Source organism: Ananas comosus, linkage group 11 (assembly GCF_001540865.1).
Source record: "Ananas comosus cultivar F153 linkage group 11, ASM154086v1, whole genome shotgun sequence".
Classification (NCBI taxonomy): Eukaryota; Viridiplantae; Streptophyta; class Magnoliopsida; order Poales; family Bromeliaceae; genus Ananas; species Ananas comosus.
Window position 1 is genome coordinate 12,576,911 of NC_033631.1, and position 12,274 is coordinate 12,589,184.

A 12,274-nucleotide genomic window follows, 5' to 3' on the forward strand; every position below is an offset into this window, starting at 1 on the left:
TTTTTTTTTTGAGGAATTATATAAATATCTTTTTAATCTCAGGAATAATTCATCTTATAAAGGTCGAACTCGACCAAAATACAATATGCGTACATAAGGCTAAAACTCAATACGCAGAGCTTTCCCTATAAATCGAAACAAATAATAAAGGAAACATACCAGATAAAGAATGCTTCCAACGAATAGTACTAATATGCAGATAGCAGCAGATTTTGTTAAGAAAATAGCAACTTCAATCTGTTCTCCCCTACTTTCTTATACTTTCCCTTGCACAACGCCTAATTTGATGCTCTAGATGGGGTAAGATAATAAATCTATTCAGTCCCCAAAGAGAACCAGACATATGCTCATCAACGCCCAAATTAGAAACCACATAGAAAAAAAACAAAAAAAAAACTGAAATTTATGTGCTTTTCCTCATAGTCAAATAGAAGCATCCTTTTCCTCTGTTTCAAAATCATGAATCAGCATAAATAGATACAGAAGCCGTAAGAGTAGAGCCTGGTTTTTCACTGTCAAATAACGAAGCAATCAACATATCAAACCCCTCACACAGTATACTCCAACAAGAAACCAACCAATCAAAAGAGAGGAGAATACAGCCATCCCGATGAGGAAAGGCCAACCAGCCATCCAAATCCCGCAGCACATTACCGCGACGAAGGGCAAGCACGATCGGATGACCGACATTCTGTTGACCCATCTCCCTCTCCACAAGATTAGGGCGGCCACATTGATCACATTCCACCGTGGAGAGCCATCGTATGCGAGGCGGTTAAGACAGTTGGCGACGAAGGAGTGGCAGTTGCATGTGAAGAGGTTGTAGTACTTGTGCTGGAAATGCTGCATGCTTGAACGCAGCGCATCATCCCATGAGATTGCAGTCCCGCACTCTGCATGCCTGTAGGAGATCTCGCACGTGTGTGTGCCGAGATTGGGAGGAAAGCAACACTACATAAGGTGTCCAACCAAGAGAAAGTAAGGATAATGTGTTAATTTTTATTGGCAATAAGGGGTCAAAAGTAAATTCAAGATTGCAAGATCCTGATATTGTTCTGGAGGTTCCACTTTGTGATTATCCTCTTTTAGTTCATCTAACTGAATGGACTTCTATTGTAAGGCAAACAGCAGATACAAGAAATGAAAGAATAAAAAACTAGGCAAGGCAATTTAAGCCCCCGTCATCTCCATCTTTTTCCATGAGAAGGAATTCATTTTGATACCCGAAAATATGCTGACTCAGGTAAAATATTTCCATGGCTTTTGCTACACTTCCTTACATCACAACTTTGTATGATTAACTTTATGAGAAAGGAAATCATATACAAAGGGGAAAAAAAAATGGAGGATGGGACAGCAGCTATATTTCACATGGAACCATCAATATATTCAGCAAAAAAAAGATAATCTAATTTTTAGTGATATTCTAACTTCAAACAAATTATAAGAGCATAAGATCTGTTAGTATTGGTATTATACCTTCTTTCTGTCGAGTTGAAGATATCTGGCTATTGCACCATATGCAAAATTATCCACGCTCACGAAATTCGAACCTGCAAAGTCAAGAACTGCTCCATCCTCACGGCCAATTCCGACATGGCCAATATAAGGAGCCAACCAAGAAACAACTGGAAGAGGAGTCCAAACTATGCAGCAAGGGAATCTCGCCCTCTTTGGATCTACATCATCAATCGGCCATAGATCCCCATGCGTTCCTTGACTAGAACTGGCATCTTCACTGTCGACAGCAGCTTCAACTTCCATTGAAGGAACTGCTTTTGGGGACATCTACTTTGCTTCAAGTTATTGAACATATCATGTAAAGAACTGCTAGGAGGCCATTGCTCCAAATAACAATTTTGCTGGTAAAAGGAATAAAGCACTTAGATTTCCTAAATATCTAAATTGTTTCTTAAAAACAAAATAGAAGCAATAGAAACTACATAAATGTCACAATCAGCACACATATGATTTAGAAATTTCACAGGGATACATACTGGGTCCTAGTTGTCAATTCGAGAATGGAGGTAAATATGAGAGGTAAATCTGAGAGGTAAATCAGCACACATACTTTCCCTGGAGAAGTCAATGTTACCCTTCTTTATTCTTTTTGGCTATACAATGATACCTTTATTTAATAATCACAAAAAAACTGACCGTCCCTAGCACAAGTGACAAAGGGCTTGGTGGTTGATACCCGAGGTCCTAAGTTCGAATTCTAGTTGATTCATATTTTCAGCTAAATTTATTTCTAGAAAGAAATAAACAAAATGAATAGCATGCTTTCTCTCAAAAATAATAATAATAATAATCACAAGAGAATGTACTATCCTATGATGTGTTGTTCAGGTGTGCTGTTTTAGATTTGCCCATATTTTCAATCTGAAAATCCCACAAGTTCAACCTACAAGAAGGGGGCATAAAGACCAATATGGACAATTTATAAGAGTATGGGTGTAAATTATAGCTTTCGAGGGTATATACGGATAAACATACTGTTTCTCAGGGGCACACGTAGTTTTAAGTTTTGAAGGAGGTAAAATGCAAAAATTCCTGGAGAAAAATAAAATAGCTTAAGGACCAGGAATGCAAGCACACAATAGGGAGAGGTCCTGATGGAGAATGCAAAAGATTTTTACAGATGTCGGTTATTTATATCTCAGCAGTATCGTGGAGCCATTTATACTAATTTATTGTTCAAGCATGTAAGCTAAGAAAGTTACACATGAATCGACAAATCACATGCTCACTATGGAAGCAAAATAATCATTAAGTATAAAGCTTTTAGGTCCAAATGGAATTTCATGGATTTGGCAAACCAATAGAAGTCAAAGGTGTGGCCTGTTGTAAAAATGATTGATGACACGTTTGTCCACGACTCCAAGTTGGTGTAGTAGTGCGCTCAAGCTAAAAGCTAGATCAAATATAGAACTGTGATTAAATCACATAAGTATTTGACAAGTCAATGTTGAAGTTCTAAAATAGGTAAGTATTGAACCCAATATAAATTTATGGAGAACTAACAAAAAGACTGGTTTCTAAATCAAGGTCAGGAAATGTGGAATTTTAAGTACTTAGTAGCCTGGAGAGCCTTTTCATTCATGGGTAGCACACGTTGGATTGGGTTAAGATTTTTGCATATAAAATCCATGTAAAAAATATTATACAATTTATAGAGAAACTTTTTTTTGATAAAAAGATAAACATGCTACCCACTTCATTCATTAAGAAAATATATTAGGCTACAAAAGGTGAAGTAACAAGGCCTCAGACAATTAGGGAGAAAGCAAAAAACAAAACTAGAAAGGTGTAAGAAAAAAAATAGAAACCACCCAATAAAAAACAGCAAGTAAAAACACAAGGGGGAGCTTTGGCTAGTACAACAGCACTTGATAATCTACTTAGCCAAGGCGTCCTCCCAAAGTCCCCTTAAGTTCCGAATATCAAGCAACATTTGCATACGACACTCCTTTTATTCAGAAAAATTCTTTTGTTCCTATCTAGCCACACTAGCCGCCATCTTGTTACGATTGCCGTTGGCTCCTTTCTCCTCTTTGATGACCCAGCCTGCAGTCTGACCAATTCCCAATGTTCGATAATCGACAAGCATCTATGTAAAGGTCCTTTGTTGGGTAACAAGAACATTAGCAAGAGATGCCATGGGAAGTGTTGAGGTGAGTGGATCTCCCACAACACGGACAACCAATTAAGGAAGTTTCTCAAAAAAGCCAGGATATTAGTGATTCTACATATTGAGAACTACTAACAGCAGTCCTAACATTATCACCATTTGTTGGCTAAATATTCACAAGACTACTAATTATAAAGATTCGATGTCTAAAACCAATATCGTTTCTCTTTTTTCTTTCTTTTTTTGGGTAAGATAGGGGTAAAACTTCCCAAAAGAAGAAAACTATGGTAGAGAACCAAAAAAACATTCTTAAATTCTTTACAATCAAACACCTATCGTTACACAAACACTCCCAATTCACTAATTACTCCAAACTAGCATTATGTATATCCCGTTTTGATCCACATGCAGCTTTTAAGTCACAAAATGCTAGAGGACTCGAACTATCAAAGACGCAAATCATCTGATCTACCAAATAGAACCTTTAATCACATCAGAGCACAGATTTACTATCCAAATAAAGGAAATAAACTATGAAAAAAAAAGAGAACACCAATGCAGGAGCTCTTAGATCGATTTGATATAAAGGATGAAGCAAATAGCGACCTATTCATCGTCTATGTGCGATCAATCGCAAATGAATGAGAAAACTGAGAAGGTGAAGAGAGAGCTCACCATGAACGTCGGAGAGGTGTTCGTGAGAGTTCCCGATAGAGAGAGAAGCCCCCTCCGATGAGAAGAAGCAGAGTTTTGGACAAGAAAGCTACTATGACGCCGTATTAAAGAAGAGTTGTGGGGGAGAGAGAGAGGGGAAGATGCATGAACCTGGAATGGGCTCACTGGGCCCATCCGTACCCCTCGGGCCCAGGGGCCCATTCAAAATTTTAAAATGCGGTGGTCGGCCTTGTGGGTCCCGCTTCTGAAAGGAAGTTCCTATGCGGACGCGACGATCGGCCGTTGGTGGATGACCAGAAACAGATCTGGACCGCCCGTTGTCGGAGTCACAGCGGGAGAGTGGCGCATGGCCGCGCGAGCAACAATGTGGTCTTTCGCACTACTTTATTTCCAACTAGCCAGTTTTTTTAATTAAAAAAATATAATAAATATTTAAAAATAATTATAATAGAATAAAGATAAATTAAAAGATAATTTTAATTTGTTAAAATATAGATGATGTGATATTATTGTAATACTTAAAAAATTTTCACAAAACTTTTTGTACCGTGCTAATAAGGAAACATCTAGTTACCGTTTGGTTCGAAATTATAAAAAAACTAATTATTTCAGGTATAGTGTTAAGTTCAGGGTTAAGATAGGATTAGAGTATTTTTGTGTTTGGTTGGAGGTTGGAGTTAGTTAAGGATAGTAAAAAATAATATTTGGTTGGGATAGGTGGCATAAAAAGAATAGTGGGTTATTGTGAATAGAAAATAGTGTTTGGTTTAGATTTGGTGAAATTAGATGGGATTAGCTAATCCGAAATAGCCTATTTGAAGTAAAATTAGCTAACCTCACCCATTTTTAAAAGTATTTAAAAATAATATGAAGGTTAATGTGTTATTCCACCCTTTAACCCCCAACTAAATAAAGGCCCAGAACTTTCTGAATGACTTGCGCGGTCCTACAAACTTGGTGGGAGTTACGTGTAGTTTAAGCGTGCATTTATTATGGAACTGTACGGACAAACACGATGGGCGTAGAAAGCGGAATATGCGTTACTCATCTCATACAATGTGCCCGTTACTCATCCCATATATTTAGACATTATGGAATAATATATACACTCACACAGTCACACTTTGATTGTATTGAAACTTAGAGCATCCGTGATCTCATTGTTCCTCCCCCAAAAAAAAAGAAAAGAAAAAAAGACCAACACATCAATTAAATGATCAATTATTCTTAGCGCAAGTGATAAAAAATTTGATGTTTAATATCTGAAATTTTAATTTCAAATTCTAATTGATTCATATTTTTAGCTAAATTTATTTCTAAATAGAATAAACGAAGCGGATAGCATATTATTTACCTCTTTCAAAAAAAAAACACATATTAATTAAATGAGCTGACCAAGTAATCTGGCAATGAAAGAGATTCAACAGTTGAGATTGATCGTACCTTTCAGTTGACTGCAAAATTAATTAGAGTGCAAAGAATCTACGCATGAAAATCGCAAAACAGATGTGCCTAAACATTTTTCTTATTGATAGCTGGGAACAACTAGCGTGCGGAATATCTAGGCATGTAAATTATATAAAATTTTCCCAGCGCATGGATTAAAAGAAAAAAAAAATAAAAGAAATTCAAGCACATTAACGTTTTGTCTTTTCCACAGGCACTAGCCTAAAGCAAAACTAGGCCCAGTTTGAAAAGACCCAATCCTAGTTTGGACCATTAACCTTTGCCAGGTGCAACCAATGTTTACGGCCCATAATAGGCCCATAACGTATCCCATCCAAACTGGGAGGGAACAGAAAAAGGGAAAGAAAAATGAGAGCCGTCGCTCACTCCGGCCAATAGAGAAAGGAGAGTCCAAAGAGCTACTCTAACCATGGCTACTTCCCCTCTCTCTCCTCCTCTCCTCTCGCCCCTTCCGATCCCGAAACTCCCCTCTCTCCTCTCAACCTGTAACCCTAACCCTAACACTAATTCTAATCCCAGCACTTGGAGGAGGAAGAAGAAGAAGGCGATCTCTCCGATCTCCGCCTCCTCCTCCTCCTCCTCCTCGTCGTTCCGGAACGGGACCCCACCGGAGACGGAGTGCCCCGTGCCCGCGGAGCAGCTCCCCGTGAACGAGTACCAAGCCCTATCGAGCTCTCTCCCCTTCTCCTGGGCCGCCGCCGATCTCCGCCTATACTGCTCACGCCTCGCCCTCACCGGCGGATCCTTCGCCCTCTTCGTCGGCCTCCCCGTCGCCGCCTTCGGTACCGGCGCCGTCGCCGATCCCCAAGCCGACGCCCTCCGCTGCGCCCTCGGCACCGCGTCCGCGGGGCTCCTCGCGGCCACGCTCGCCGTGCTCCGGATGTACCTCGGGTGGGCCTACGTTGGCAACCGATTGCTCAGCGCCACAGTGGAGTGTGTGTGATCTGGTTTCGTCCGATTTTTTACTCAAATTGTTGGGTTAATTTAGTGGATTAGTAACTGTTGCTTCCTTTTTAGTGCAGATGAGGAGACGGGATGGTACGATGGGCAAGTAAGATTCAATCCCGTTTTCTCTTTTTACTTCTCTAGCAATTTTTATCCGTGAATTTTAGTCATTTTAAGCAGTTAATTTCTGTTGAGTACATCTTGTGAAACTTTAGTCCCCAAATGGAATAGTGATGTAAGAGTAAACGATTGATATACATGTTAGTTGCATACCTAATGACGTAGCTTTTCAGTGAACTTGGTTTTAACATGCGTATCAACTTATGTTTAAGGGGATGGAACTACCTTGTATATCCTGTTAAGCCTATATAAAGACGTTTTATCCGCAATAAGCTACCCGTTTCTATTGTGCAGTGCAATGTGGACGCAACATTAAACCAAAAAAAAAAGTCAAATCCTTTCTTTTGTTTCATTTTGTAGTGTTTAGATATGATGGATTTGGCATATTCTCACCATTCCGTGCATTAATTGTTTATTTTATTGCAGAAAAACGGATTTCTTTAGTCCTTCTATCTGTTTAATTAGCCTACATGCATCTTATGTATGTGTTCCTGCAGTTCAACAAATGGAATAAAATGAAAGAATTCAGACAAAGCTATATAATTATTGGTCGTTCACATGTTTTTTAAATTCATGGCAGATATGGGTGAAAACTCCTGAAGTCTTAGCCCGTGATCGGCTCTTGGGCTCATTTTCTGTAAGTTCTTTCTTATGTTTCAGCATCTCTTTTCCATTTTTCAGTTAGTTAGATGTTGCAATTCTGTACTCTAAAGAAGCTATTTTGACATCTTTAATATGATGTATGTCAATCTAATTCAATGATAATGAGATTACTTAGGTACTCTAAACAAGCTATGTTGACATCTGTAATAAGATGCCTGTCAATCTAATTCAATGATAATGAGATCACCTCTTCTGTCTGCAATGTTGTACCCTAGGTGACTCAACCAGGGAGCTGCATCAATGAGTCTTTAGTTAAGCTATTAGCCAATTATGTTTGTTATTGTGCTTAAGTGGCTTGTGAGACTATCAGTTTGTTTGAAACCCTTGTTATGGACTAACACCTGTCTCTCATACCTTATTCCCATATCCCATATAGATCTGATAAAAGTGTTATCTAATATGATAGTTGTATAGCACAATAATTCTATGTGAAGCCCTCGGGTCACCTCAATTTTTTATGCCTTCTTTGCAATCTCTTGATTCTCTTTCTTATTTTCACTTTATCTGTCCTTAATAGTTTATCTCTCTTTCAGTCACTCAGGGTCTCTTTACTATTTCTCTCTTATCCCTTCTGAACTGGAACTCCAATATTTCTCTAAATTTATCTAGTTTTTATGACTTTCTTTAATTTTATGCCATGCAATCTAACTTGTATTACCTATATTTGGTTTTGTAATTTCTTCACAACCATTACTTGAACCTTATTTGCTTTTTACACTTCAGGTAAAGCCTGTGCTAAACAGGGTGAAGCTTACATTAGTAGTTCTGGCGGTGTCCTTGGTAGTCTGTGTTCTTCTTTTCATCAATACTGAGAACCCAAAGCGGTCATCGGAAGATGGTGGTGGACGAGCTATAGCTGGAGTGTACAACGATGCCTCAGCAAGGTCATTTGAGCCTGATGCATTCTGTGGCGAACCTGATCTGTCGTAGAGTATGTTCAGTAAACTTTCTTTCCTTTCCCTGGTAATTCATCTGTTCCTCTCGTTCATGTGGAGGACCTGTATTACTCTAGTTTCCATGTATGGTAACATCATCAGTTGGGTATTCCCAATTGGTGGTAGTTATGGCAAGTTGTACATAAATACCATCTACAGGACAACATCTTACATTAATTGATATATTTATAAGAACTCTGTAAAATTTTTAGAGAGTCAAAAGATTTTGCCTTCTTTGTCGCTTGTTCTGTGATGAACTATCACTTTCATACCCTATTATGCAGTAAGTGTGCAGCTTAACTCTTTTCATGCCCTGCTATTTGCTTGTTCTAACTCTTTTCAGCTTGGTTCTTGTTTTAAGTGTGCCAATTCCGTTGCACTCCCATTGTGGAGGAGCAGATTCACTTTTCAACATTTCTTTTATTAATAATCTAGCCCTCTTCACTGCAAACTTATTTCTCAACTAATGGCCTTCTAGTACATTATTGAAGCTTCATTTCTTACTGTCCTTGAAAGAAGAACATAGGAGGTGTTTATATTATATCAAGTCAATCTAGAGAAACACATGAGTGGTAGTTACTAAAATTTTAGCAACAGATCAGATACAGTATCTCTATGTGATATTATATATATTAATGATGGATGGTTTTGACCTCAATGATGGGATCCATTAATTGTGGTGGTGTGACCACATAGCTGCCTTGCTTCCACTATATCCAAAACAGTTTTCATGGATCCTCAAATATTAACAAGCTAAAATATGAACTAATTTAATGAAAATTTGGTCATTCACTCTTGTGGGTATAGATACCTAGTTTATTCATCTATATCTTTAGTCCATTCCTCTATTATCACAAGGCTTTCTTCATCTACAGCCACACCATTCTATTCGTGGCAACTAAAGAAAACAACTAAGTACACCACTTAAATATGAATTAAATTTAACTCAATCTCTTGTCAATTCTATAGTAACCAGGCAAATTAGTTGCTTAAGGATTGAGGATACTCACAACTATTATCAAGTCTAAAAAAGCAACAAGCAAAAAAGAACCTAGGATTTATTAGTTCTGAAAATTGTTGTTGCCAACATTATTCTTCTTAATCAAACTCGGCCACTACCAAATCAAACTATCAAACCTAACAAATCACATGCTAACTAAACTTCATTTAGATCAACAACAGCCTTCAAAGCCACAAAAATTGAAGAGGAGGAGAAAGCGCTCGTAGCTTAATTTTGGATCAGACCGCAAGATAGACCCATTAGCAATATTGCTGCATCCTTCTCATCCTGCGGGAATACCCGATGGAAAGCTGAGTTATTATTCAAACTAATTATAACATCTTCAAATTTAACTTTCTTCTTAGCAGTTGGGGTGATTCTGCACCGCTTCTTATAAGGAAGGATACAACAGTCTTCATTCCTCTCCATCTCTATGGGCTTTTCAGCTGAGATTACTGCACCACCTGCTGCTGCAAGCGCCATTGCCCGTCTTGCCTTCCGTTGCCTTATTCCACAGGCATTACAAAGTGACTGCTCAATGAACGCAAAGAAGAAGAGGAAAACAAAGAAAACAGATGAGAAACTGAGACAATAGTGTTAGAATACAACTACAGTAATTCTAAGCTAGTATAAATATAACATTAGATTCTAGCTACTTCATTACTACCTTGGGCCCCTGGGGGCCACTTCTCCACAAAGGGGTCCTTGTAGTGTTGCAGTTGGAACAAACTCTTATTATTCCATTGCTATTGTCTTTTGTTTCTTGTTCTTGGCATTGAAGATCTTGCTTCCTTCTTCGCAGTTTTCTCTCAACGAGTTGATCAGAACCCATCATCTTCCTCGTCCATTGCATCTTCAATGATGTCCACTCAAGTGAGCAATGTACGTCTTCTTTTCTCTCATAGCGATCGGGTGATGACTTTTCCATGCAGCCATTCTTGTATTCATTGGTTGGCAAAAGGGATCGTAGGATCAGATCGCTTGACCGCATGGTATCATTGGGCTACATCAAACAAAATATATAGAGATCAGACATACATCGCCTTCTGATCGTGCAAAGTATTACGTTCCTTACCATTTGCTGTTGGTGGTGGTGATCGTGATGATGACGGTGATAAAGGAGATAATGATCATAATGTGCTGCACCGGTTCCCTCTTGATCATGTTGAATGTTGAAAAAGAGTGGACAAGGGGAATAATTTTCGCTCTTTGGAGTGTAGTTCGACGGGTGGTTCTTCTTTTGGACACCCTCTGGAAGAGAAGAGAATTGATTTGCACCAGTTGGAGTCATGGATAGAAAGGAGGAGAATGGTTATTTCTGCTTATGAGGAGGGAAAGAAGAGAGACTGGTCTATCTAACAGAGGAAGAACCAGTAGATATAGTAGTAGGGAGGGTAGAGAGAGAGAGGTTGGTAAAAGCTGCAACTGGCTATCAGTGATCATATTATAGCATGTTCAAGGTATAATGCTATTCTTTTGTGGGGAAAGGCAATCACATGGCTTACCAATCTGTAAAAAAAGAGAACACCATATAACACCAGCTGGATGGTTAAGAAGCAAAAATGCTTCAGTACAGCAACTATATATTCCTAGAAGCCAAAAGATCCACATCTACAAGATCCTCAATTATTGCAGGAAATTAGCAATCTTGTAGATTTGTGGCTGTACATCTGCATGCATGCAGGCAATTGCAAGTCCCTCCCTTTTTCTCTCTCTCTCTCTCTCTCTCTTCATTTGTACCAAAGGACAATAATAAATGTCTTGCACTTGGGTCAGGCAAGGGAACAGCTACAAAGTCTATTGACTCAGCTCTCTACTCAATCAGATTAAAGATTAACCACGCACTGTCAAAGACAGCAGGGTGGTCCCTTCCATTTCGTTTCTTTTCTTTTAGGTTTTTTCTTCTTCTTTTTTTTTTTTTTTTTTTTTTTTTTTTGGAAGAATAACAGGAGAATAGTCCTTCCTCTTAATACCCCCAATTACCTCCTCTTTGCTCCTATTACGTGGGGAATAGTAGCTGCTGCTGTAGAAAGGGAAATATATCCTCCATTATACCCAAACACAGCTCCATGCACAAAAACCAAACCAGGGAAAGGACTCCACACGTGAGCTTTAATAGTACCCGAGTGAAAGATGGAGATATCATTTAAATTTATAGCCATATTACTTACTTTTAAACAAGTTTCTTTATATCCTTTTACAGTAATCTGTGTTCTTCAACTTTTTTTTTTTATTCATTAACTTTCGCAGTTAGCTACAAAACCCAAAGATTAAGCCCGCATACACAGAAAGTGTTGTAGCTTTCACAGGGGTGCTGGCATAAGCTACAGGACACTGTCCTCCATGTCACCAGGGCCCATGCCTTTCCTCAAAGGAGCTTGTCCTATGTTACTCCATGTTGCCACCAATTAATCTCATTTAAGACAAAAAAAAAAAAACAAGAAAGAGAAAGAAACAGGAGCAATTATCATATTTTCTAACACTTTGGTCCATCGTTACAAGTTGCTAGCCAGAGACAGTAAAGTGTTAAGAACAATATCTCAGCGTAACTCAAAATTTAAACACATGCTTCAATCTTGGGTTCAATTTTGATGACAACATCGGAACAAAAATGAATTTGCCGGATGTAAGGTTTTTGAACACATGCTTTCTCGGTGAAGTATTTGTTAAAACTCGTGTAAAATGCAAAGAATTTGATACGACAACACAAGTACAGTGAGTTAATGGTCAAATAAGTTGGCTGCTAAGTACATTTCTTGCTATGTTTATTTCTAAATAAAATAAACGAAGCGGCTAGCGTCCTACCTATTTTTCAAAAAAAAAAATTAATAATAAGTT

General features: G+C 38.4%; 3 protein-coding genes across 5 annotated transcripts; 1 reads left to right on the forward strand and 2 right to left on the reverse strand.

Annotated features, from left to right (window-relative positions):
• Positions 377 to 4,425, reverse strand: LOC109717236 (protein REVERSION-TO-ETHYLENE SENSITIVITY1). 2 transcript variants are annotated; one of them, XM_020242908.1, is made up of 3 exons: positions 4,307 to 4,425; positions 1,480 to 1,862; positions 377 to 951 (listed from the first exon to the last, which is right to left on the reverse strand). In XM_020242908.1, the coding sequence occupies exons 2-3, from the start codon at positions 1,786 to 1,788 to the stop codon at positions 532 to 534; spliced, it is 729 nt and encodes a 242-aa protein (XP_020098497.1). In that variant the 5' UTR covers positions 1,789 to 1,862; positions 4,307 to 4,425; the 3' UTR covers positions 377 to 531. The 2 variants fall into 2 exon arrangements, with proteins under 2 accessions (XP_020098497.1, XP_020098498.1); XM_020242909.1 differs by having other exon boundaries at positions 1,480 to 1,796; positions 4,307 to 4,413.
• On the forward strand, positions 6,104 to 8,679 carry LOC109717485 (uncharacterized protein ycf36). 2 transcript variants are annotated; one of them, XM_020243300.1, is made up of 4 exons: positions 6,104 to 6,706; positions 6,791 to 6,824; positions 7,419 to 7,475; positions 8,225 to 8,679. In XM_020243300.1, exons 1-4 carry the CDS (start codon positions 6,183 to 6,185, stop codon positions 8,429 to 8,431), a joined length of 822 nt encoding a protein of 273 aa, XP_020098889.1. In that variant the 5' UTR covers positions 6,104 to 6,182; the 3' UTR covers positions 8,432 to 8,679. The 2 variants fall into 2 exon arrangements, with proteins under 2 accessions (XP_020098889.1, XP_020098890.1); XM_020243301.1 differs by having other exon boundaries at positions 6,105 to 6,708; positions 6,796 to 6,824.
• Positions 9,513 to 10,631, reverse strand: LOC109717486 (putative GATA transcription factor 22). The gene is made up of 3 exons (XM_020243302.1): positions 10,512 to 10,631; positions 10,104 to 10,439; positions 9,513 to 9,967 (listed from the first exon to the last, which is right to left on the reverse strand). The coding sequence occupies exons 1-3, from the start codon at positions 10,512 to 10,514 to the stop codon at positions 9,665 to 9,667; spliced, it is 642 nt and encodes a 213-aa protein (XP_020098891.1). The 5' UTR covers positions 10,515 to 10,631; the 3' UTR covers positions 9,513 to 9,664.

What these genes read in the sequence shown, in the direction of transcription:
- LOC109717486 (XM_020243302.1), bottom strand. An exon ending in GTGGCCCCCAGGGGCCCAAG is followed by an intron (nt 9,968 to 10,103) that starts GTAGTAATGAAG and finishes TTCATTGAGCAG; the next exon opens with TCACTTTGTAATGCCTGTGG.
- LOC109717236 (XM_020242908.1), bottom strand. Translation starts at nt 1,788, where the DNA reads ATGTCCCCAAAAGCAGTTCCTTCAATGGAAGTTGAAGCTGCTGTCGAC. An exon ending in TTCAACTCGACAGAAAGAAG is followed by an intron (nt 952 to 1,479) that starts GTATAATACCAA and finishes CACCTTATGTAG; the next exon opens with TGTTGCTTTCCTCCCAATCT.
- LOC109717485 (XM_020243300.1), top strand. Translation starts at nt 6,183, where the DNA reads ATGGCTACTTCCCCTCTCTCTCCTCCTCTCCTCTCGCCCCTTCCGATC. An exon ending in TTGCTCAGCGCCACAGTGGA is followed by an intron (nt 6,707 to 6,790) that starts GTGTGTGTGATC and finishes CTTCCTTTTTAG; the next exon opens with TGCAGATGAGGAGACGGGAT. An exon ending in GGCTCTTGGGCTCATTTTCT is followed by an intron (nt 7,476 to 8,224) that starts GTAAGTTCTTTC and finishes TTTACACTTCAG; the next exon opens with GTAAAGCCTGTGCTAAACAG.